Source organism: Equus quagga, chromosome 13 (genome assembly GCF_021613505.1).
Source record: "Equus quagga isolate Etosha38 chromosome 13, UCLA_HA_Equagga_1.0, whole genome shotgun sequence".
Lineage (NCBI taxonomy): Eukaryota > Metazoa > Chordata > Mammalia > Perissodactyla > Equidae > Equus > Equus quagga.
Window position 1 is genome coordinate 66592074 of NC_060279.1, and position 23910 is coordinate 66615983.

Here is a 23910-nt window from a genome sequence, read left to right on the forward strand (position 1 = left end):
TTGTGACTAGTCACACTTCTTTCTTAGCTACTTCTGGACACTATTGTTTACAGATTAGAAGTACTTCCAAGAATGACATTTGCCAAGTCCAATTAAATTATCTTCTTAGCGCAAGAAATCCCTCCTTACCTGAGCTGTCATCACGAGGAAGGAAGAAGGTGGAATTGTTTATTAAAGTAGGCATTTGCTGTCTGTTCTGGCTCATTTCCCATAACAAATATACCCTTTTAGTCACTAAAGAATAGTTACTTTAACACGTTTCTATATTCTAATGTAAATCACATATTCTAGGTTTTAGGAGCATATGATTATAAATAAGGTCTTATTTCCTACTTTTTAATTAGTTTCTTGAAATATGCCCTTCAGTTTTTATGCACAAATTATGGTGTGAACGTCCGTCAGTTGAACTGCTGGAGCTTAGCCTCCTCTCAAAGGGTTCCCCGGCCATTCCTGGGAGTTTTCCGAGTTGTTTCCCACGTGATGGATGAGTCCCTGAAGCTCTTTTGCTCTCAGTGCAATATTGCCTCCCCTGTCTAGGATACGCATAAACTTTACTCTTCCTCTGAGTGCCGCTAGATCTGGTTATTCGTTGTTTCTTCTCTTCCCCATATCCGCCCTCGAACTTGAGGGCAGGGAACAGAGCTTTGCCCACAGCTGATTTATCCTACTTAAGGCTATTTGCTCCTTCCCCATAGCTTAGCTAAGACCAGACTGTGCTTGTTTTTCTGTGTGTACTGCTGTGTGTGTGTTCTAATGTACTTTGACTCCCGCCATGAAGGATGAGGAAATCGGCATACTTTCTACACCTCATCTTCTCTCCTCTGTCTTCTCTCAGCTCAGTTGCTTATTTTTACTTTATTTTCTGGAGTTTCTTTTGTCTCTTAGTTGGGTGACAGTCACCCTCTACTAATTTCTTCAAGAAAAGCTTATGGAAACTATATTTCCTTGGTTTATATGTTGGGTAATATTTACCTATTGCCTTTATACTGAACTGCAGATTTGTCAGGTATAAAATTCTTGGTCACTTTTCACCATAAGAACTTTGCAGGCATTTTCCTCACTGCTGTCCAGCTTTAAATAATGGTCTGCAGAACTATGAAGCCAGCTTGATTTTACTCACCATAGAGACTTTAATCTTTTAGCATGTATGCCCAAAGACTGTATATGCTTAGTTAATGTCCACTGATTTTATTAGGATGTAACTAAATTTTTCCTGAGACACCATGCACCTTTATTTTATTTCTAGAAGGCTTTCTTGAATTCATTCATGCCATTTGTGGTCTTTTCTTTAGGAATATCAATTGTGAACATGTTGGACCTTCTTTGTCTGTCCTTCAACATGTTGTATTTCCTCTCTAATCCGTTTTTAGCTTTCTGTTCATTTCCATTTCATTGTAATTACGTACATCAGGCTATCCTCTGTGTCCTTTACTTTGAGTTTTGTGTGTGTGTTTATCTTAAAATTCATTCTTTAGCGTGACCAGTTCAGCATACCTGGTTGTCTCACAGCATTTGATGCAGTTAGTGTCTCTATTTAGTACCATTTTATTCACTTGTATCTCAGATACCACACTCCTTTGGTTTTCTTCCTACTTCACTGGTTGCTTTTCTAAATTTTATATATTGGATCTTTCTCCTCTTGCTGGTCATTAAATGTTGGGGCTCCCTAGCTCTTGATCCTTGAAACTCTTCTTTCTCTTCTGAATTTACTCCTTAGGTGACCCCTTCTAGGAACAAGGCTTTAAATTCCACTTTTTAATAATTATTTTCATAATTCTATCTCTTGCTGTAGACTATACCCTGAACTCTGGATCATATATTCAGTTCAATGTATGATTGGCAGCTCAAAGTTAACATATTTAAGATCCAATTTTTGCATTCCGTTCCTTCCCTAAAGATGTAATTTTTCCTCTTTTGTTTCTTCCCTCTGGTGTATAGTATCCCCATTTATCTATTTTCTCAGGCCAAAAACCTTGGAGTCTCTGGTGCCTCTCTTTTTCTCACATCTTGTATGGAATCCAATGACAAGTGCTGTAAACTCTGCCTTCACAAATATCAAACCACTTTAATCAAACCACTTCTCACCACCTCGACCACCACCATCCCAGTTCAAGCCACTATTATCTAGACTACTGAAATAGCCTCCCTGTTTCCGTCTCATCTCCCCATCATCAATTCTCCACAAAGAAGTAAGAGTGATTTTAAAAGATGTAAAGTAGGGGGCCAACCCAGTGGCATAGTGGTTAAGTTTACATGCTCTGCTTCAGTGGCCCAGGGTTTCAGGCTTCAGATGCTGGGTCCAGACCTACACACGGCTCATCAAGCCATGCTGTGATGGTGTCCCACATACAAAATAGAGGAAGACTGGCGCAGCTGTTAGCTCAGGGACAATCTCCCTCAAGCAAAAAGAGGAAGATTGGCAACAGATGTTAGCTTAGGGTCAATCTTCCTCATCAAAAAATAGAAAAAATTTATAAATTCGAACATGTTCCTTCCATGTTTAAAACCACCCAGTAGCTTCCTATTACCCTCATAGTTATAGGGTCCTGCCTCATCTGATCCCGCCTCCCTAATGGACCTCTTTTCCTTCTACTCTTCCCCAGCTCATTCTCTTCTCACTGAACTCCCCTCTTGCTGCTTTTCAAACATTCAAAGATAATTCCTACCTCAGGGCCTTTGCACTTGCTATTCCTTCTAATTGGAATGCTATTCTCTCAGATCTTTGCATGACTTGCTTTAGATCTCTACTTAGGTGTCATTTCCTCAGAGAGGCCATCTGTTGATTATCTATTGAAAAGAGCAACCATCCGCATTCACTCTGTTTTCTTGTCCTGTTTTGGTTTTCTCCATAGCCTTATCATTGCCTGATCGTGTATTATTTTTTTATCTGTTTCCCCAAGAATGTCAGCTTCATGAGAGCAAGGGCTATGTTGGCTTCATTCACTGTGTTTGCTCAACATATGGAAAATGTTGGAAACTCAGCTAGTATTTATTGAGTGAACATATGTACGTTTTTATTGCTTATATTCTCCCTGGGCTCTTGAATATTTGCTTTACGCTCTCTGATTTTTTTTCCATTATGTTCTTTGAGTTTCTGGTGAAATGGTGCGGTTAAGATTTTCATGGCAAGACTTTTCTGTTAACTATTCTCCATTTGCCACTTTCTTTATTCCTTTTCTTTTTTTTTTCTTAAGTACTTTTGTGTGGATCCTGGCTCGATTTATCATTGCAATTATTATCACCACTTGTCTTTGACAGAAAGTCGCGATCTGTTTATAGACCGTCAATGCTGAGGCAGGGCCTGGGTGGTGTCCTGGACCAGCAGGAATTCTCCAGGATTCTCAGTGCAGCTCTTTATGAAAGAGGATTGTGTGTGACTGTGGGGATTCCTAGGATTCAGAGTCCCCCTCTTCTAGCCTGCCTCGTGACAGACCGCTTCCTATTAATATGTGTATTTGTGTTTCCCAAGTCAGCCTTGCCTTCCCCACTATTTCCTGGTGTGAGATGGCATCCAGGGAATTTCTTGTTGCCGTCCCTGTTATTCCAAACAAGCAGTTGGTGGTTTTGCCTCTCAGGATGTGCCGCCCGCCTTGGAGAGCTGTATAACGCAAGCCTCACCTGAAATCTGAAGTTGCAGACATTCTTGCTGGGCATCTTCTCTCGACTCTGCTTATTTATTGCAGGAGGGTGGGCAAGGGAGCTCAAGCTGCCAGTTACAACCTACGCAGAGTCCATCTCATATTTTAAGTGTCATTTAAGCAAAAATCCATCGTTTCCTCCTGCACTAGAGGGGCTTCTTTGTCCTATATCCAGTGTCCGTATATGCAAAGGTCTGTTTCTAGACTTTTTCATGCCATTGGTCAGTTTGCTTATCCGTCTCCAAACCACTGTGTTTTCGTTGCTATATATATATAAGCCTTTATAAGGCTTTCTAAAAAAAGTTTTAAGTCTTTCTCTCTAGTAGAGCAAAATGCTTTGTTCTTTAAAGATATTTTCTCTTATTAATTTTCAAACGTATCTTGGCTAATTTTGGTTCTTTGCATTCCCATGCACATTTTAGAATCAATTTATCAAGCAGAGAGATATTGGTTGAGATTGCATTGTCTGTAAATTAATTTAGGAAGAATTGATATCCTTATGATATTGGTTCTTCAAATCCATGGACATATCGTCTCTCTCCATTTCTTGAAGTCTTCTTTAATTTCTCTCAGTGAAGTTTTATAGTTTCCCCATAGAAATCTTTTGCATAGCTGTTGTTCTGTTTATTCTCAGATGTTTTTTATTTTTGTTGCAATGTTATCTAATGTGATTTTCCCTCTTTTTAAAATTCTGTTATATTTATTGAGGAGTAATTTGTAATAGTATCTATTTAAAAATTTTTTTATTAACTACTGCTACATAATATCCAGCAACCTTGCTAAAATTCTCATAGTAATTCTAATAATTTATCTATGGATTTATTTGGATTGTCTATGCAAATACTTATTATCTTAGAATAATGGCAGTTTTATTTCTTTCTTTCCAATCTTAATTTAAAAAAATTTAGTAGACAATTTTTTAGAGAAGTTTTAGGTTTATATAAAAACTGATGGAAAGCACAGAGAGCTCCCACATGCCTCATCTCCCTGCACCACACAGTTTCCCCTGTTATTTACATCTTGTATTAGTGTGGTATTGTTTTTACAATTGATGAACCAATATTGATACATTATTATTAATTATAGTCCATAGTTTACCTTGGGGTTCACTCTGTGTTATACTTTCTATAGTAGGCTTTGACAGATGTATAATGACGTGTATCCACGGTTACTGTATCATATAGAATAGTTCCACTGCCCTAAAAATTGCATGTTCCACCTATTTATCTCTCTCTCCCTTTGCCTGAGCCACTGACAAACACTGGCACTGATTTTTGTTGTCTGCATCATTTTGCCGTTTCCAGAATGTCGTATATCTGGAATCAGACAGTATGTGTCCTTTTCAGATTGGCTTTCTTTCAGTTAGCAATATGCTTTTAAGGTTCTTTTCGATCTTAATTTTTTATGTCTTTCACTTGCGTCTCTGAATTTACTACTAGTTCCAATAGAATGCTGAGTAAAAGTTATGATCAAAAGTATCCTTGTCTTATTTGCTAGAGTAAAAGAAAAAAAAAATCTCAATATTTTACCAATAAATACAATGTTGTTGTTTTCTTTGAGAAGATCTAGATACTCTTTGATTAAGGAAGTTACCTGCTTCTCCTAGTTTGCTAGGAGGTTTTTCTTTTATTGTTGTGAACAGATATTTAATTTTATCAAATGTTTTCTGCATCTATTGAGATGATTATAATTATTTTATCCTTTATTCTTTTTTTGTCAAAAGTATATTTTTAAATAAAATTTTTAGTGAATCTACATATGTGTATGTGTGTATTATGAGCACACAGCTTGATGAATTTTGACGACGTAAACATGCTCGTATAACTACCACTCAGATCAGAGAATGTAGAATATAACTTCACGAGCCTTCTAGGAGCCTTCTTGTGCTTGTTTCCCAGTTATTACCTCCCCCTTCTTTCCAAAAGAACTGCTAATCATGGGTTAGTTTTTCTTTTATTTGACCTTTATATAAGTGGAATACCGCAGTATGTGCTTTTTAATTTCTGGCTAATTTTATTCAATATTACGTATTTGAAATTTATTTATGTTGTGTTTAGCAGTAGTTCATTCATTTTCATTGCTGTGTAGTATTCCATTGATGACTATACCACAATTTGTTTATCTGTTTGACTGTTGATGAGCACTTGGTTTTTTCCACATTTTGACCATTATAAATGATGTCGTTATAGACACTCCTGTATCTTGAATGCACATGTACACATTTCTATTGGGCATATAAACAAAGTGGAATATACATGAAAGTGGAATTTCTAGCTTATAGGCTATGCCTATGTTTCACTTTGGTAGGTAATTGCCAGTTTTCTAAAGTGTTTGCACCTATTTACACTCCCACTAGCTGTGTGTGAGAATTCCAGTTGCACCACGTCTTTGCTAGTAGGTAATATTGTCCCTCTCTTTAATTTAAATCATTCCATTGGGTGTGTAGTGCTGTCACACACTGGTTTACTTTGCAATTTCTTGATTTCTGATGAGGTTGAGCACCTTTTCATATGTTTATTAGCCATTTGGATATCTTTTATAAACTGCATGTTTATGTTTTTTGTCCATTTCTTACTGATTTGTAGAAGTTCTTCATGTATTCTGGAGACTAGCCCTTTATCAATTATTTGTATTGCAAATAATCTTCTCCCGTTCTTTGTTTCTTTTTCATTCCCTAAAGGGTATCTTTTGATGAACATACATTTTAAATTTCAATATGATTTGATTTACCAATCTTTTAATTTATGTTGTGTATTTTCTGTGTCCTATTAAAGAAAGTTTTGCGTTGTTCGACATCATAAAGACATTCCTCTTGGTTTTCTTCTGAAAACTTTGTTGTGTTACCTTTCACATTGAGAGATTTGATGCACTTGGAATGGTGTGCAATAGGGGTTAAATTAAGTGTCTCTATATTTAAGGATTTGTTTCTGAGCTTTCTAACTTGTTACGTTTGTTTTTATGATAAATCTTGTGCTAATATCCAACAGTTTGAATTACAATGATAAGTAACAGTATATGATACATAATAATATGATTATAATGTCTTGCTACTTGGTAGAGTGAGTTCTTGCTCACCTGTCTTGTTCTTCAAATGCATCTTGTCTATTCTGGATCCTTTGCTTTTTCATATAAATTTTATAATCAGCCTTTCAATTTCCAAGAAAATTTCTGCTGGAATTTTTTTTCATTGGATTGCATTACATTTTAGATCAATTTGGAGAGTATTTGATATCCTTAATATATTGAGTCTTTTAATTCATGAACATGGTATATTCCTGTATTTATGTAGGTCTTCTTTAATTCTGCTCAATAATATTTTGTAGTTTTTTTCAATAAAGTTCTTGTACATCTCTCACTGGATTTATTCCTATGTATTTTATGTTTGGGGATTCTATTTTAAATGGTGTGTTTATAAATTTCGTTTCCTAAATGTTCATTTCTAGTACATTGAAATATAATTTTTTTTTATTTTTTTGTTTTATGGGTTTTTTTTTTTGTGAGGAAGATTGGCCTTGAGCTAACATCTGTTGCCAATCTTCCTCTTTTTGCTTGAGGAAGATTGTCACTGAGCTAACATCTGTGCCAGTCTTCCTCTATTTTATGTGGGACACCGCCACAGCATGGCTTGATGAGCGGTGCTAGGTCCATGCCCAGGAGCCAAACCTGTGAATCCCGGGCTGCTGAAGTGGAGTGTGTGAACCTAACCACTATGCCACCAGTCTGGCCCTGGAATATAATTGATTTTTGTATGTTGACCTTGTACTCAGTGACCTTGATAAATCACTTAGTAATTCTAATAGTTTATCTATAGATTATTTTGAATTTTCTAAATAAACATTTTTTTCTTTTTGGGAAAATGATAATTTTGTTTCTTCTTGATCAATTTCTAATGTTAGAACAACCTTGAATTTCTGAGATAAGCCCAATTGGGTCATGATGTGTTATCCTTTTTATATATTGCGAGTTTCAGTTTGCTAATGTTTTGTCTCTCTGTCTCTTTCCTTTTTAAATTTATGGTTCATGAGTAAGATTGGCCTATAGTTTTCCTTTCTCTTACTGTCTTTCTTAGGTATATGAAAGTGATACTAACGTCATCAATTGAGTTGAGAGATGTTTAATTTTTTGTTTTTCTTCCCTTTGGGAGAGTTTCTATAATATTTAAGTTGTATCTTCTTTAAATGTTTGCTAGAATTTGCTTGTAAAGATATTTGGGCCAGGGTTTTCTCTATGAAAGGTTTTTACCCAGAAATTCAATTTCTCTAATAGTTACAGAACTCTTTGTATTTTCTATTTCTTTTTGTACTTATTTTGATAAATTGTATCTTCCTAGGAATTTGTACATTTTATCACATTTACTGACATAATATCCAATTATTATCTTTTTACTTAGTTCAGCTTCTTTTTACTTAGTTCAGCTTCTGTAGTAATGTCCCTATGTTCATTCTTTATTTTGGCTCTTTGTGCCTTCTGTCTTATTTTCTTAATCAGATTCACTAGATATTTTATCAATGTTCTTAGTCTTTTTAAAGACTCAACTTTTGGCTTTGTTGATTTTATAGTAAGTATAGTTATTTTCTATTTCATTAATTTCTTCTATTGTTTTGTTACATCATTTTTTCATTTGTTTGGGTTTTTATTTGTTTTTTATGTTTGCTATTGTTTTTCTAAATTATTGAGATGAATACTTACATCTTCAGTTTCCAAACTGTGTGCTAAGGTGCCCCACGGTGCAACCATGACAGGGCATCATGGGGAATTCTAAATTTTTAAGAAAACATGGCAATACTCAAAACCTGTTGGGCTCTACACAAGCCACTAGCTTGAGGTCATTCATAGTCTCAACATTAGATTATACTGTCTTGTTAGCTCTTCAGTGCCGCCAAGCAGATATTTGTTGATATAGGTTTTCTTGTTATTATCATAGGGGAATTGGTTCAAATTACCTTATTCCCAATTACTGAAAATGGAAGTTTGAGTTGGTGTTCTAATTAGCCTATGTTTTTAAAACTGAGAACCAAAATTCCTACTTCCTTTTGTGTTAAAGAAGTTGATGACAATAACCTTAGTGTTAATATCCATAAGTCTGTGTGGTACTTTCTTACCTTCCCCAGTCATTTCTGCCACTGTGTGACTATAAGATTAATTTGCTCTTTCAACTCCAGTTTTCAGGAACTGACCTGGATCAGGCATTATTCCAGCCCTTTCCGTCAGAAATTGTATTCCAGAACTATACTCCCTGTGAAGTCTATGAAGTTCCACTGGTTTTGAGGAACAATGACAAAGTGAGTATATTTGCTGAGACAGCTGTACCTTCATGGATATATAAGAAAGGATTAAATAAAATGGGATCCTTTAGGATCTTAGATAAGTTCCTTAATTTGATAGACCTAGGAAAATAAATGAAAACATGCGCTTTGACCATAAGCTTAATGAAAAGAGACTATGTTGGTTTGTTGCTATATGTTCAGTCCCAGGGCAGTGCCCAACAAATGGTAAACTCCCAATTGTGTGCACTGACATTTTGTTGAATAAAGGATTGGCTTGATGAATGTCATGAAGTTCTCATATGTGACCACTTGGGCTGGGTTTCATTTAAGACACGGCAACTACTATTCATCTTTGTATACTCTGCCTCAGAGCCATCAGTTCCCCTATTGAAAGTATAAAGTCTACTCATACGAATTACAGTTGTTGAGCCAATGCATTTATATTCGGCAAATTGTTTTTCTTTTTTTAAACTTCAACAAAATGGAGATCCCTGTCCCCCTTTTCTCCCTTCTCTCTTCTACCTCAGATAGCCTTCAGAGTTTGTCTACAGACAGTTTTGGATGGCTTCTCCCACTGTCTCTACCTTATCTCTTTGTGGTTGCAACTGAGAATTTCTTCTCCATTTTTATGCCTTTTTCTTAAGAGATAAATTAGGGTTTATTTCAAGAAAAGATATTAAGTGCCCGGAGATATCCTTGACATCTAACAGTAATGAAAGAAAGAGTAATGCGGGAGGTCAGCATGAGGCACAGTTAGTGTGAAAAGTAATCAGATGAGGAGGAAGGCATCTGAGAGATGCTAAACTTCAGGTGTAAAGACAAGTAGGAATACTTACAGGAATCCAAGAACGTGGAGACAAAAAATTCTAGCTATAAGAAAAAAGGGAAGATAAGTGAAGACTATGCAAGAATTCAAGGCAAATGGGAAGACTTGCAGTTACATTCAGTCCTGTAGCTCGTTAAAGGAATCAGTGATGCCTTTCAGAGATCAACGGGGTGATTGAATGACAGCAAGGTCAGACTCTGGAGAAAATGGTGTATTTAGTTCTTTGCTGCAAGAGTGTTAGCGAGAGAAGCTCATGGGACAGAAGCTAAAAGAGTAGGCAGAGAGAAGAAAAAGAATCGAAGGTGCTCAGAATTATGTCCCTAGACCTAAGGAAGAGATACATGACGTAGACGCTAGGACTCTCCTTTCATGGAGGGCTGCCAGCCGATTCAGTTTCTCACTTCTAGGTCACTTTTTCCCTTTCTCCATTGCTTTCTGACTCTTGCTCAGATATTTTTAGGCTCTTAAAGATGGAGAGGAGCTAGTCCAGAGAGGAACTACTAATTTAGCTACTCCTCTCCAGCCCTAAATGAGAAGTGAGTGTCGGTGGGTTTATATGAGCAAGTAAAGGGTATGGGGCGTGTTTAAATTTTGTCTGCCAAAGGGTACTCAGTTCTCATGGGTAACCCAACACCTACTTGGTAAGATGCTGCTAGAGTGTAGCACCCTGTGAAAGGAGGTGTCCCAGTTCAGAGCGAGTCCAGCTACCAAGGAGCAGAGAGATTTCTCTCGGCTACACGGGCTTGGTCTTGAGTGAGTTACTCCCAGGACCCGTGTACTAGGTGGTTGACGCAAGCCTTCTTCTCTACTTCCCTAGTTCATGGACTTGTAAGGACCACTGGGACAGATTTGGGGTACTGAGAAATGCTTTCTGTGCCATTCACCTTTTATTTGCTTTCTCACTGGCATGGAATGCAAAAGAGAGAGCCTGTTTGGCCATTATTTCTCTGTCTCTCTCACACACCCCGGGTGAGAGTATGCCATGAACACTCTGTAAGCGGCAGCACAATTCTACTTCGGGTACAATTGTAGGCACCCAGACTCCAGAGTCAGACTAATCTGGGTTCCGAGTCCATTTGAGCTGTCTCCTAGTTACAGACCTTAGGCAAGTCACTTCACTTCTTCAGGCTTTGGGGATGATAATAGTAACCATTTTGGTATGTTGTTTGGAATATTAAATGAGATAATGAATGTAAGGTATTCAGCTCAGTGCCTGTCGTGTAGTAAGCACTAAACCAATATTATTGTTATTATTACTATTAGTGTTGATGGTGTTTTCCTTTCTAGTTTTTAATCCATAATGCTACTCTTGCCAAAATTATTCCCAGCAAGCTTACATAGTATCATTGAGCACATCATAAGGGCCACTGCACATTTCCCTTCCCAGCAAAGCCACTTCTGTTCCTATCAGTTTTGCACACATCCCTTCCTTACCTCCCCACTCTCTAGCCTTAGGATCTGTCTGAATTCTGTGCATTTCGTCTTCCCTTCCCCATCTGAGTTTCAGCTTTGAGAGGTTGTGGGAGTTCTTTTTTCCTTGTTTTTCACCCGAGACTGCTAGGTTATACTTAGCTATAGTTAACTTCCTTTTGCCCCCTTTGAATCTTTAAAAAAACAATCCTCTCCCTTTCCTTGTGTGCCTAGAACGTCCACCCTGACCACCCCCATTCTTCTCACAATTGCATTTCTTTTCTTGTGTGGGCTATCTGAGATAGAGACATGTGCTCTGGGTGAGGCAGGCAGAGAAGAAGAATGACTTTAAAGGAATGACACTGTTTGAAGCTGGGCTGACACTGGCCTTGGGGACAGTGTCCTGCTCTCTTTGTTCTTGCTTCCCAGTGGTGTTTACCCAGGATAACCTCATAGAGAGGAAGGGTGGAGTTAGGCCAGGACTTGACTCCCGACACCATTGCTTGGTGAAGCTGTATCACTTAGCGCAGGTGTCTGTTTCTTCCTCTGTAGAGCGGGAGTCAGAATGAAGCTCAGCGGCTGAGATGAGGGTTAAGTGGCACAGCATGTTCAGTGTGGATGGTCCCTAGCAGGAGTGCAGTCAGTGTGGTTTCTTCTCTCAGGGCAGTTCTCAAATGTTGGGAAATCTGGCTTCCCTCTGCTGTGTGGGTGGGGTTTTAGATGACTAAGCAGTTAGTCTTTGAAGATAGTCACATTTAAGTAATAAAATCAGCAAAGACTTGCAATAACAATACAAATGAGTAATAATAATCATCTTAATAAAAATTAAAGCTAAAATGCATGGAATGCCTCCTCTGTGTGAGGCCCTGGGATAAAGGTAGGTACTGTCATCTCCTTTTACAGTTGAGGAAATTGAAGTTCAGCTCTGACCACAGTGACATGGCTAGTAAGTAGCAGACAGAGATTTGGGGTTTAACTACGAAGATTGTACTTTTTCTTCCGCTTTTTCACATGCACAGTGTCCATCCTTGTGTGTTTTTCTTGCAGATTCCAAGGATGGTGAAAGTTGTTGAGCAAAGTTCACCTTACTTTAAAGTAATCAGCCCCAAAGATAGCGGCCACAAAGTAGCTCCGGGAGTGCCATCCATATTCCGAATCCTCTTCACTCCAGAGGAGAACAAGGTAACAACGCTGGCAAGAAATTGCTTGAATGCTTGCCACTGGCAGTGTACAATTCTGGACATTCACGGAGGAGGGGGTGGTGGCGGTGGTGGTGGTTTGATGGTGGTGGTTGTGTTTTTGATGGTGTTGGTGTTGATGGTGTTATCGTTGTCATTGGTGGTGGTGAGAGGAGTGATAGGGATGGGTGAGAGGAGGGGATGGTGCACCCTGGGAATGAGGAAAGAATTGTCAAACAGTGCTGAGGGTTTATATGAGCTGTAAGTAGCCAGGGTATAAAGAAAAGTAATCATTCTGGGCGCTCCCCCAACACCTGCCTCAGCATATTTCTATTTGACTATACAGCTAGAGGGACACCGAAAAGGTAAGTAGTGTGGTCTAGTTCGCAATGAGCTGAGACAAAGAATCAAGATTATGGCTTCTTGAAGTGTGGGGTCCGAGTTGGTTGCATCCCTCTTCCCCAGTTTCTAACTAGTTTAGGAAACAGACCCAAGATCCAAATAATGATCACAGTTTTTGTCTCATTGATGGCAAAGAATATGGCCAGGACCTGAGGCCGAGACAGGGCCTCCTCCTGCTCCCCAGTGACTGGCAGATCACCAGTCTTTGGTGAAGGACTGACCTAATAGATAGCTCTCCCCAAGGCCGAGTGGAGAGCTGGAGCTGAGTGCAGAGACCTGCCCGGCCTGCTCAACCCTGTCTGCTGAGGCAGGCTAGAAAGAGCCCAAGTCAAAAAAGGAGCCTATTTCCCCTCAACACCACTATCGCCGTGGGAATCTAGCCCATTCTCAGGTTCTCCTCAGTTGTAGAGATTCCAGTTGCTCCTGGAAGCAGGGACCAGCTAAGGGGGACTGAGGGCGGAGGCCTCCTCCCAGCCCTTCTCCAAGAGCATAAAATTGTGTGTTGAGTTCTCCTCCACATGGGCCAAAATGGGGACTCATGGGAGGAGGAAAGGGCATGATTGAATGAGTGAAGACCAAAAAACAAGACTGAAATAGGCACAACAAAATATCAGGTTATATATAATGTTAATAGTGTGCGTGCTCATCTGTATTTTGCCATTATAGTTGGAATCAGCAGAGCATAATGGAGACAGAGAGAATTAGCTTTGATTCCCTGCTTCTCCATCACTAATACTGATTAGCTGCTGCGAATGTCATTACCAGTATTCCCACTGCTATTGCTACTGTTCCTACTTTTCTGGAGAGCAGGGATGGAGAATTGAATGTGGTCTGCCAAGCGTGTACCGCTGTAGTGAGTGGTTAGAAATTCCATTTTAATACACTGCTGTTATTATTTTTCCACTTTGTGGTATTACTATTTATGTCTTGGGTTGTGTTTATGGGCCTATAATTTTGTTTGGGGTACTACTGAAATAAAGGAAAAGATGAATAGCCCCAGAAGTAGTGCTTTTTATTATATATTGTTGAAGTCCTTGTTTCTTCTCGAGACTCTATATCTGAATACTATCTGTGAAGAGAACAGTACCTGGATTTTGTTTGGGTGTCAAATTCCTACACTGTCATTTCTGTAGGAAGCTGGTCATGAGTCTTTGCTGGATTTGAGGAGTTGACTTTCCTTAATTTTTTCTGTGCTGGAGAAAGTAAGTCTTCCATTGGATAAGTATTGTTGTCCCTGCAGGTAGTCTGGCTGAGAAAGGGAAACATGGAACTTTGTGAGGAGGTGGAATGTTCTAGATCATAATTGGTGTGTGGGTTATATGGGTGAATTCATTTGTCAAATTTGTACATTTAATATTTTTATGCTTTCTAACATATCTAAATTTTACTATACAGAACTATAAAAATATAATAATAACAATAGAAGGGGGAATAGATGGAGCTATAGATGAAGCCATATGACAAAATGTTAATAATTGTTGAATCTGGGTAATGGGTACATGGGTTTTTTACAGTATTCTGTTTTCTTGTATATATTTTAAATTTTCCCTAATCAAAAGCTAAAAGAAAAGAGAGATTTTATTACTACTTGTATGTACAGCAAATAAATAATTGAAATGTATTTTAGTATGTTTGTATTTGCTTTATAAATATGAAATGCTAACATGCCCATTGAGGATTATTACTTGGCTAAATATTGTGGCTGCTTATCTTACTCCTAGTTTTTTTATTCCCTCTTACCACTCCATTTCACCAACATTGCATGTCTTTCAGGGAGCCCCTCATTTAAAAAATTAAGTTAAATGTTGTTTTACTGTTTCCTCTTCTAAGTATTTGAAAGTTGTCAAAGGCAACGTGCAAGTATGAGGAGACAGAGAGTGTGAATAATGGCCACCTGTGAGAAATGTAACTATCCAGATTTGGATACATTAAGATTGTGCACTGGATTTGGGCTCTAAGCTATAATATAATTTACAGAATTCGTTTTTCGAAGGACTCAGTGATCTCTTCTTTTGCTGACTGTCCGAGACTGATGGTGGGTATCTGGGGAAGCTCCTGCTGCTGGTTTTGGTGGCCTTCTACTGCACGGATCCTATTACACTTGCACCATCAGCAGGGCCTCACTCTCGGTAGATTTTCCAGTCATCTGGGCCTCTACATTTGCTCTTACTGTGGGAAAGCCGACAAGGCCGTGCGCAGAATGACCAGCTGGGGTTTGTGGTGCTGCCTTTAGTGCTGCTCCAGAATGTGGCAGAGGAGTAACTAGAGCCTGATTTATTTTAGGAAAAATGGAAGTCAGTCTTTTCACAGTGTCACTTAGTATTCAGTTGGCCAAATTGATAGCCAACGACATATGTATTTTTCCTCCTTATCCCCTGCTGATCTGAACACGCTCCATTCCCATTTACCCTCCTCGCATCTGGAAGGCAAGATATGTAAATTGCAGCATGCCACAACTTAACAAGCCCGTCCCCTTTCAACTGGGTTTTCAGCACCCATGTATATTAGCATGTCAAAGATGATAATGCAGTTTACATTTTTTTCTGTCGTCTGTTAATCTGGCTTCCCAGGGATTTATCTTGTTAAGAATGCGAAATACCCAGATAACAGGTGCGGCAAATTCACTTTGGCTTTCCTTATCTCTTCTTCTCACACAGACTTTTAAAATAAATGACTGGATATGTTTTTAACCTAATAATCCTAGGGTACGTGTCATCTATGGTAGAAATATAATAGTCAATGTTATCATAACACTATAAAATTCTTGAGCCTGGCATTTTTCTTGACCTCTTAAATTTGTATCTTTACTATTAAAAAGGATATGAAAAATATTAGGCTTTCATAGGAGAGCAAAACTGGGTACTTCCTTGGACTTAAGAAAGCATATATTTACTATAGTGTTGTCATGTGGAAATGGCAGCAGTGGTTTGAAGAAAATATGAAGTGATGCAATTTTATTACTCATTTATGCTTTAAGAAAATATCTAATTTGCTGTCAAAGTAATTTTCCTGATTTGTAACTATGAAATTTAAAAATCGTGACCCACGAAGAGTAGGGAAATGTTAACATATATTATGTTGTCTAGGTGTACAGCAGTAATGAACTATATTGCCAGCGTTTTGAAGTCAAGTGCGGCTATCATAAAATTTTCCACAATCAACAATTTTTGTTGGCAAGGATAATTATAGGGATTTTATTTTCTTCCTGCTTGGAATTCGCCCTCCCTAGCTCTGTCTGGGTCACCCCGGGAACCCCAGTGCCTATCACAGTGCCTGACACCCAGGACGTGTGCAGTAAATATTTGTATATGAGATAAGTAAGTGAAAATTAATATCAAAAAAATAGAGAGGAGTTTCTTTACCTTGAGGATGGCCTGCAGATGATAAAAGCAAAAGCATATAGAAAGGGTTCAAATATCTTTTTGCACCGTGAATGTATTAGATGTTAGCTTTCTCTCTTGTCATTTCAACCAGAAGAAAGATGGCTAAGTCCTCTCCAAGAAGAGTGTTTCTCTCCATTTTGTGTTGCATCTTCAGTGAGTCATGTCGCTACTTTTCAGCTTCCCGGACTTGATAAACATCATTTTATAATACGGCTAACAAGGATGTTGAGAATTCTCTTTATGAAGAACTCTTGATAGTTTAGTTCCCAAATAAAGATATGAAAAATGAATAATATTCTTTCATTCACTCTGTGTCAGGCCCAGTTCTATGAGTGAGGATGTCAGGATCCCTTGGAGAACAGAACAAGCTTTGGCCTTCATGGGGTTTATGTTCCACAATGAATAAACAAACAAATATATAATTTAATGTCAGATATTGACATGATGGAGAATGGAGAGTAGTGGGGCTCCTGTTTCCTTCCAGTAGGAGGATCAGGGAAGACTTCTCTGATGAGGTGACATTTGGGCAGAGAACTAAATTAAGCCATGCAAATATCAGAGGGAAGATATTTGTCTGGGAGAGGGAACAGCAAGTTCAAAGGCCCTGTGACTGAAACATGCTTGGCAACAGGCTCGAGGAAGTGCAAGAAGGCCAGTGTGGCTAGAGCAGAGGAAGCTGCTGGAAGCAGGGTAGGAGATGAGTTGGCAAAGGGTGAGAACATAAAGGGTCTTAGAAGTCATGCAAAGTAGGATAGGAAGCCACCATAAAGTGTTTAAAATATTTTTACTGTGGAAGCTTTCACCCGTAGGTAAAAGTAGAGAGAACAGTATAGTGAACTGTCATCACCCAGATTTTCAAGCTTTCAGCGCATGACCAATCTTGCTTCACCCATCTGGCCCCCTGCCCCAGAGGATTTTTGAAGCAAGTCCCGTAGTTAACGTGACCACAATACCATTATCACACCTAAAAAATGACAATAACTCCTTAGTATCATCACATATCTGGCCACTATTCAGATCTCCCCAGTTGAGTCATACGTATATATTTTTAAGTTGGTTTGCTTAAATCAGGATCAAAATAAGGTGCTGATTGCATCCCCATCAGATTCTGTAGAATGGTCCTCTGTCCTTTCTATTTCTTATAAATTGGTGGTTAGATCTAGAGGCTTGATTAGATTCATGTTTAATTTCTTTTGGCAAGAATTCTTAGGTGATGTGGTACTTCCTATTTCATCACATCAAGAGGCACAAAATGTCTGTTACGTTTTGTTTTGTTTTTGTAATGATTCAGTGAAGATCCTGAGGTACATTCATACGGGAAAGAGAAGTGCTTGATCCTTTCCCTTTATCTACCCTGGCAGGTTTTGATTAGGAATGACACATCTGGCTTACACTTTAGGATCACTCTGGTTGTTGCGTAGAGAATAGACTGAAGGAGGTGTGAGGCATAATGGCTAGCTGCCTACCCTTGACATCCGTCTTCTCTTTCCTCATTCATAAGAGAATCACAAATTTTGATTGGACTCATTGCTGCCTGAAATAAAAGATTGCATTTCTCAGCCTCCTTTGCAGCTACCCGTGTCTCAACGTTGGCCAATGAGATGTGAGCAGGATTTCTAAGGCCTGTACTTGACGAGAGCTGACACAATGGGGAGGTGCTCTGTTTTGCCCTTCGGCCTTCTCCTTCTGGCCTGCAGCTTGGCTGTGAGAGATAGCTGGCATCCCAGGAATCACTCTGCCTCCTGAGGTGACATTGAGGATGGATGCTGTGTGCTAGAATGGTAGGGCAGGGATTTAGGAATTTGAGTCTCTGGTGACACTGTGGATACCAGCCTGGCCCACTGACTTCTGGACTTCCTTATGGGAGAGAAATAAACTTCTATCTGTCTAGTTTAAGCTGGTCTTATTTTGTTCTGTTCCCTGTTAAACGTAGCAGAACTGAACTCTGATGAATACAGGGACACCAGGCTATTGCAATAGTTCAGGCACAAGATGAGGATGATTTAGACTAAGGTGGCGACAGTGAAGGTGATAAGAAGGAGGTGGATTAAGGATATATATTTTGATGGTAGAGCTGTCACACTTTGCTGATAGATTAGATAAAGGGTGTAAGAAAGAAAGGAGTCTAGTTTGACTCATGGTATCTTGGCCAGCAGCTGACCAAATGGTGGCATCATTTCCTGCAATAGGGAACAGTGGAAGAAAAGCAGGTTTGTGAGGCTGGGTGGGGGTAAGGTAGGGAATCAGGGGCTCTGTTTTTTATATGTTAAATTTGAACTTCCCTTTAGTCATCCAAGTGGAAATATCAAGTAAGCAGTTGGGTGCAATTATCTGTGGTAAAAGGGAGATGTTGGGGCTAGAGACAAGTATTTGAAAATCCTAAGTGTAAAGATGGTACTTTCTACCAAGTGGTGGATGAGATGATGTTGGGAGCGAGTGTAGACAGAGGTTGGGAAGAGGAAGACTTGTCAACAGAGGATGAACTAAGAGGGGTAGTTGTGAAGTGGGGGGGAAGCCAGGAGATTGCAGTGCTCTGGAATCTGAATGGATGAAGTATTTCAAAAGGGAGGGAGAGCTCAATTGTGTCCAAAGCTATGAAAAGTGGAATAAAATAACGATGTAGAATTAGCCATTGGCTTGGCAAAGTCACTAGTGAGCTTGGCAAGAAGAGTTTCTGTGGGACGTTGGGTTCTGAAACCTGATGGGGTTGGTTGAAAAGAGAATGGAAAGTGAGGAGGTGGTGATATTGAGTATAAATAACACCTTTGAGGAGTTTTGCTGTAAAGGGTAATTGGAAAAATGGGCCAGTAGCTGGAGGTGGATGTTTGGGTCATGGGTAGGTTATTTAATATTTAATATGAGGCTATTCAACTATGATTATAAGCTGATGTGTGAATGTTCAGCAAAGAGGAAAAAACTGCTTCAGGAAAACCCTGGAGAAGCCAGAATGATTGAGATCTAGTACACAAGGAGAGCGGTTGGTCGTGGATGGGAACAGCAGTGAAGGCAGAGTATGTGGATATAGAGGCAGGTAGATTGGTAGATTTAAGGGTAACTTAGCAAAAAAGCTGGAGGAAATTAATTCCCTTAAGTAGATGATTTATACATGAATCGTGAAATAACCATGTTATCATTGTATATTAAGGATAAAAATGGTCAAAATAAATTTGGAAGCCTCGGGTCTCTTTTTAAGCCAAAGATCAAAGGCATTCTTTTCTTTTCTTTTTTTTTTTCTGCTTTATCTCCCCAAACCCCGCCCTGTACACAATTGTATATCTTAGTTGCATGTCCTTCTAGTTGTGGGATGTGGGACGCCGCTTCAACGTGGCCTGACGAGCGGTGCCATGTCCGCACCCAGGATCCAAAGCCTGGGCCACTGCAGCGGAGTGCGCGAACTTAACCACTCGGCCACGGAGCCGGCCCCAGGCATTCTTTTCTAATAGATGGAGAAATGCAGATGCCGCCAGGAGGCTGAGACCCCCGCTAAATCATGTGAAGAGTCAGAGTGGTAGAGGAGGAGGCCTGCAATACCTGATAGTCTCATTTTTAAACTGATTAGGACTGGAGAGCTGATTCTTGCCTTCTGAGCAGTGAATTCAGATTGAGAAGATACTGTATAATAAATACCTTTAACTGGTTAGGGAATTTATAACATTTCCAGGGACACCAAGTGTTTAACTCACTAACTCCTGATTAGATCTGGCTTTAGCTGTTCCTCCATCAAGGTTAGGAGTGGAGAGAAGGCAGAAAAAGGGTTGGGAGGGCTTACCCACACTGGCCATGTTTGCCCTTGAATGCCTTGAGAATCATTTGCTGCAGGAGAAGCCATCATTTTCCTTTGCCTGAGACTTTAAAGGACAGAATTATTGCCATGTTTGCTTCCTGTCATGGAGCTAATATGAAATCAAGATTCATTCTCTTCTCAGAAAGTCAAATCTGCCATTATCATATTCTACTGATGGTTTCTTAAAGTTTGGAAGAGGGACATGTTGGAAGGAAGGCTAGCGGGCAAGAAATGGATTGGAAGTTTCATCTGGAGAGCATTGGCATATAGGGCAATATTTTAGGGCATAAAGTAATTTATGGCTAAGTCTCTCATAGTAGAGGGGAAAGAGCTCGGATATAAATAAATATTTTGGCTCCGAATGGTGCCCTGATTGCTCCTAATCTAAGTACAGGGGAAGGGAGTACATCAACTGAAGTAATTGCTTAGCTTGCAGGCTGGCAGAGCGTCCCAAGTCACAACATCTGAAGGGATTTGAAGCCAGTAGAGCAGTATACAATCGTCTATTACATAATCTAATATAGTCATGTTCAATACAGAACTTCAGAGATTGGAATATATTTTTAAAGAGTTGTTTAAAGAATTTCTTCTTATTCTTTTGTGAGTGTGTGAATTGATTATGAAAAAATATATAATTCTGATCAGACATCAGATCTTACTCATTTGGAAATTTGAAAAGATTTTAAAACATCCTCATGAATATTTCAATTAGCCTCCCAAACTATTTTCAGCTGTCTTCAATTCCTTATAGAACAAGGCAGAGAATATGTAAATATAGAATAAAATAAGACAAATTACTTTGGGATCGCCTCTCATGCTGGATTCAGCAGCTTTTGCTCTTTCTCTCAAAGCCTCAGTTAATGTCAAGTTTCCACATGTGCCAGGAGCTTTCCGGCTTCTAATTCCCAGCAAAACCTTTGCTTGATGGTTTTGAGCTCCTAAGAAAAAGTGAAAACAGTACTTATCTCTTTAGGATTCTGATGTGATCAGACTAGACTGCTTCATTGTTGAATTCTGTGCAGTTCTCTAGGATCAGGTATTCTTAGTGTAATTTGTACTTCCTTATGTCTGAATAACAGAATTTTGAGCCTGGCGTTACCATCTAGAAACCAAGATCCATGGAAGAGCTAAGAGTCCAACAACTCAATTTTAATGAATTTCCTGAGTACTGTCCGTTAATTTTTATTACTCGCTCCCGCCTCAGGACCTTTTCATTCACGATTCCCCTTGTCAGGAACATTCCACTCCTAGATCTCCCTGACTGGCTCCTTTTGCTCTTGAAGTCTCCATCCAAAGGTCACCACCTCAGGGAGGCCTCCTTGGTTGTTCTAGCCTAAAGTAGCCCCTTCGCACTTTATCACTTGCCCATGTTTTATTTTCTTCAAAGCCCTTGCTGTTTTCTGAAATTATCTCATTCTATTATCATCATTATCACCAGATTATCATCATTATCATCCTAATGACAAGAGTAAACAGAAGTTGAGTTTTCCCTGTATGCCTTACACAAATCATCATATTTAATATAACGTTTTAATAATGACAGCCTACATCGATTGAGTACTTACTACTTGCCGAATGCTAGGCTAAGCATTTACCACGCTGGGCCGGGTCGGTGTCATCTCTTGCCTGGACTACTGCGGTGGCTTCCTAACTGGGTTCCCTTTTCCCATTTTAGCCTCCCTCTAGTTCGTTGCCCACATAGCAGCTAGTGATTTTTCTAAAATGTAAATCAGGTACGTCAAGATCAGCTTTCAGCATCATTGATGATTTCAGCCATCTTCTGGTCTTAGCAATGCCTTACGAGATCCTGCGTGATCTGGCCCCTCCACACCCCTGCTGTATCTCTGACCTCACCTTACCTTGTTCCCATCCAGCCACAGGCTCCAAATCACACTTTGCCCAGATTGCCATCCATCCACATGGTTTCATGTCTCACTTCACTCAGGTCTGCTGCGATGTCACCCCCCTCACTGGGCCTCTCCTGACCACCCTCTATAAGAGAGTGCTCCCATCGCTCTCCACCCCCACGTCATGCTTTATTTTTTTCACTCCCCACTCCCCCTGTGAGTACTAGATTGCTCATTTTCCTGCATTCAGCAAATATTTGTTGGATATTTACCAAGTGCTAGGCTCTGTTCTAGGCACTGCGTATCTCTGTTAACACAGAGATATTAGGGGGAGGCATACAACAGACTCAAAATAGATAAAATAGATAACATGTTAGATGACTTTAGGGGGAAAACTGAAGCAGGATGAAAGACTAAGGAGCAGGGGGGCAGGAGAGGGAAAGTTAAGTTTAAAATGAGGTATTTGGGGGAGGCCTCAGGGAGAAAGCGGATGATTATGAAAAGTCTCGAAGGAGACTGGGGAGCAAGCTCTGCGAACAACTAGAGGGAAGCGTGTTCTGGGCAGAAAGAACACGTGTTCAGAGGCTCCGAAGGAGGAGCATCTCTAGCATGCTCAAGGAGCAAAAAGGGAGCCTGAAACTGGTTCGGAGTAAGGGAGGGGAGAGGAGGAGATGTGGCCAGAGAAATGACAGAAGTGTCAGGCCGTAGCACTCATGAGCCCTCCAGCTCTCAGCTTGGGAGATTTTGAACAGAGGAGCCCCGGAGCTGACTTACATTTTAACTGGATCCCCTGGCCCTTGTGTGGAAAATAGACTTTAGGAGAGCAAGGGTTGAAATAGAATCCAGTTAGCCCAGGATAGATTGGAGTGCCAAGGGCCAGTGTGGCAGGGTGGAGATGGCGAGAAGTCATCATGGTCTGGACATATTTTGAAGGTCGGTCCTACAGGATTTACTGAGAAATTGAGAAATAGAGCAATCAAGGATGGCTCATTCCAGGATTTTAAATCCAGGCCACTGGAAGGATGGGGATGTCAGTGCTGAGACAGGGAGGCAGTGAGGGAACAGATTTAGGGTGGAGGGAAGGTCATGGGGAGGACCTCAGCTGGCATTGTGGAGCCTTTGTGGTCATGAGAAAAAGGCTCCCCCTCTGAGCCGATGCACTAGGAGCCAGCAGAGTGGGCTGGATCTCAGCCCCCACCCCTTCCCCTCCGCAGGGCATCTTTATGCACAATTGCAGGCAGTGGCATTAATCAGGGACTTTGCTTTGGGACGTGGTGAGTTTGCGTCCAATGAGATGCTGACTGGGCAGCCAGGTATGAGTTCAGGGAGGCGGAGCGACTGCAGCCGTACAGGCTCTGCCATGGGAGCCGTCCTGGCTATTTCATCTTTGGATCTATTTATCTATGTATTGCACTGTATACTAGATATGCTTTGTCTACCTGTTTGTTGTCTCCTCCATCCTTTCATAAGCTCGAAGTGATGCATAGCTGTGCCTCCTACTCAGTTGTATTCCCAGACCTACCTCAGTGCCTGGCTCCTGAACACTTCATAAACATAGTTGAATGAATAAACTAACTGAAGATACCACTGCTTTGTACTTGTCCTGTGGGCTTCATGAAATTGAGTGCATGGCCGGGTCTATGTGTCACTCTATATGTCAGATATTCCTATTCCCACTCTGTGACTAAAACCTCCACCCCTGAAGACCGTTTATTACATGATTACCAGAAGGACATTCAGTTCAAAGTGGACTTTACATTTATCAAGCTCGCCTTGCAGCTGAAACACACACTAAAGTGATGGGAAAACTTAAAATGAAGAAAAATACACCTGCTTTAGATAACAAATTCCTTTCATAGCGTCTTCTGAGCTTCTGGCCTGTTCTTGAGGGGACTGTTAACACTTTCCCTTTAAGTTTAGTTTTGCTTGGTGGTGAGGGTTTACTTTTAACTTTTTCTTTGCTACATGGAGGATGAGAGTTCCATTTTTCTATGCTATGAGATGATATAAAGGGAGACTCAATTCAGCATTTCTGTTGCATTTAGACTCAAGACCAGGGAAGATCCGTGCCCAGGGCTCAGCATTTTTATTTGGAATGGCTTTGCACAAGAGGTGAGGTGTAAGCTGGGCTGCATATCAGTTAGCTATTGTTATATAATAACAGACCGCTTCAAA

At 40.0% G+C, this 23910-nt stretch overlaps 1 protein-coding gene across 7 annotated transcripts in view; it reads left to right on the forward strand.

The window, feature by feature from the left end:
• HYDIN (HYDIN axonemal central pair apparatus protein) overlaps positions 1 to 23910 on the forward strand; it is a 335679-nt gene that overhangs the window by 33718 nt on the left and 278051 nt on the right. For all 7 annotated transcript variants that reach the window (XM_046683578.1, XM_046683582.1, XM_046683583.1 and 4 more), the window contains exons 4-5: positions 8801 to 8920; positions 12189 to 12323. In XM_046683578.1, coding sequence (XP_046539534.1) covers positions 8801 to 8920; positions 12189 to 12323 — 255 coding nt within the window. The remainder of the gene's footprint in view (positions 1 to 8800; positions 8921 to 12188; positions 12324 to 23910) is intronic.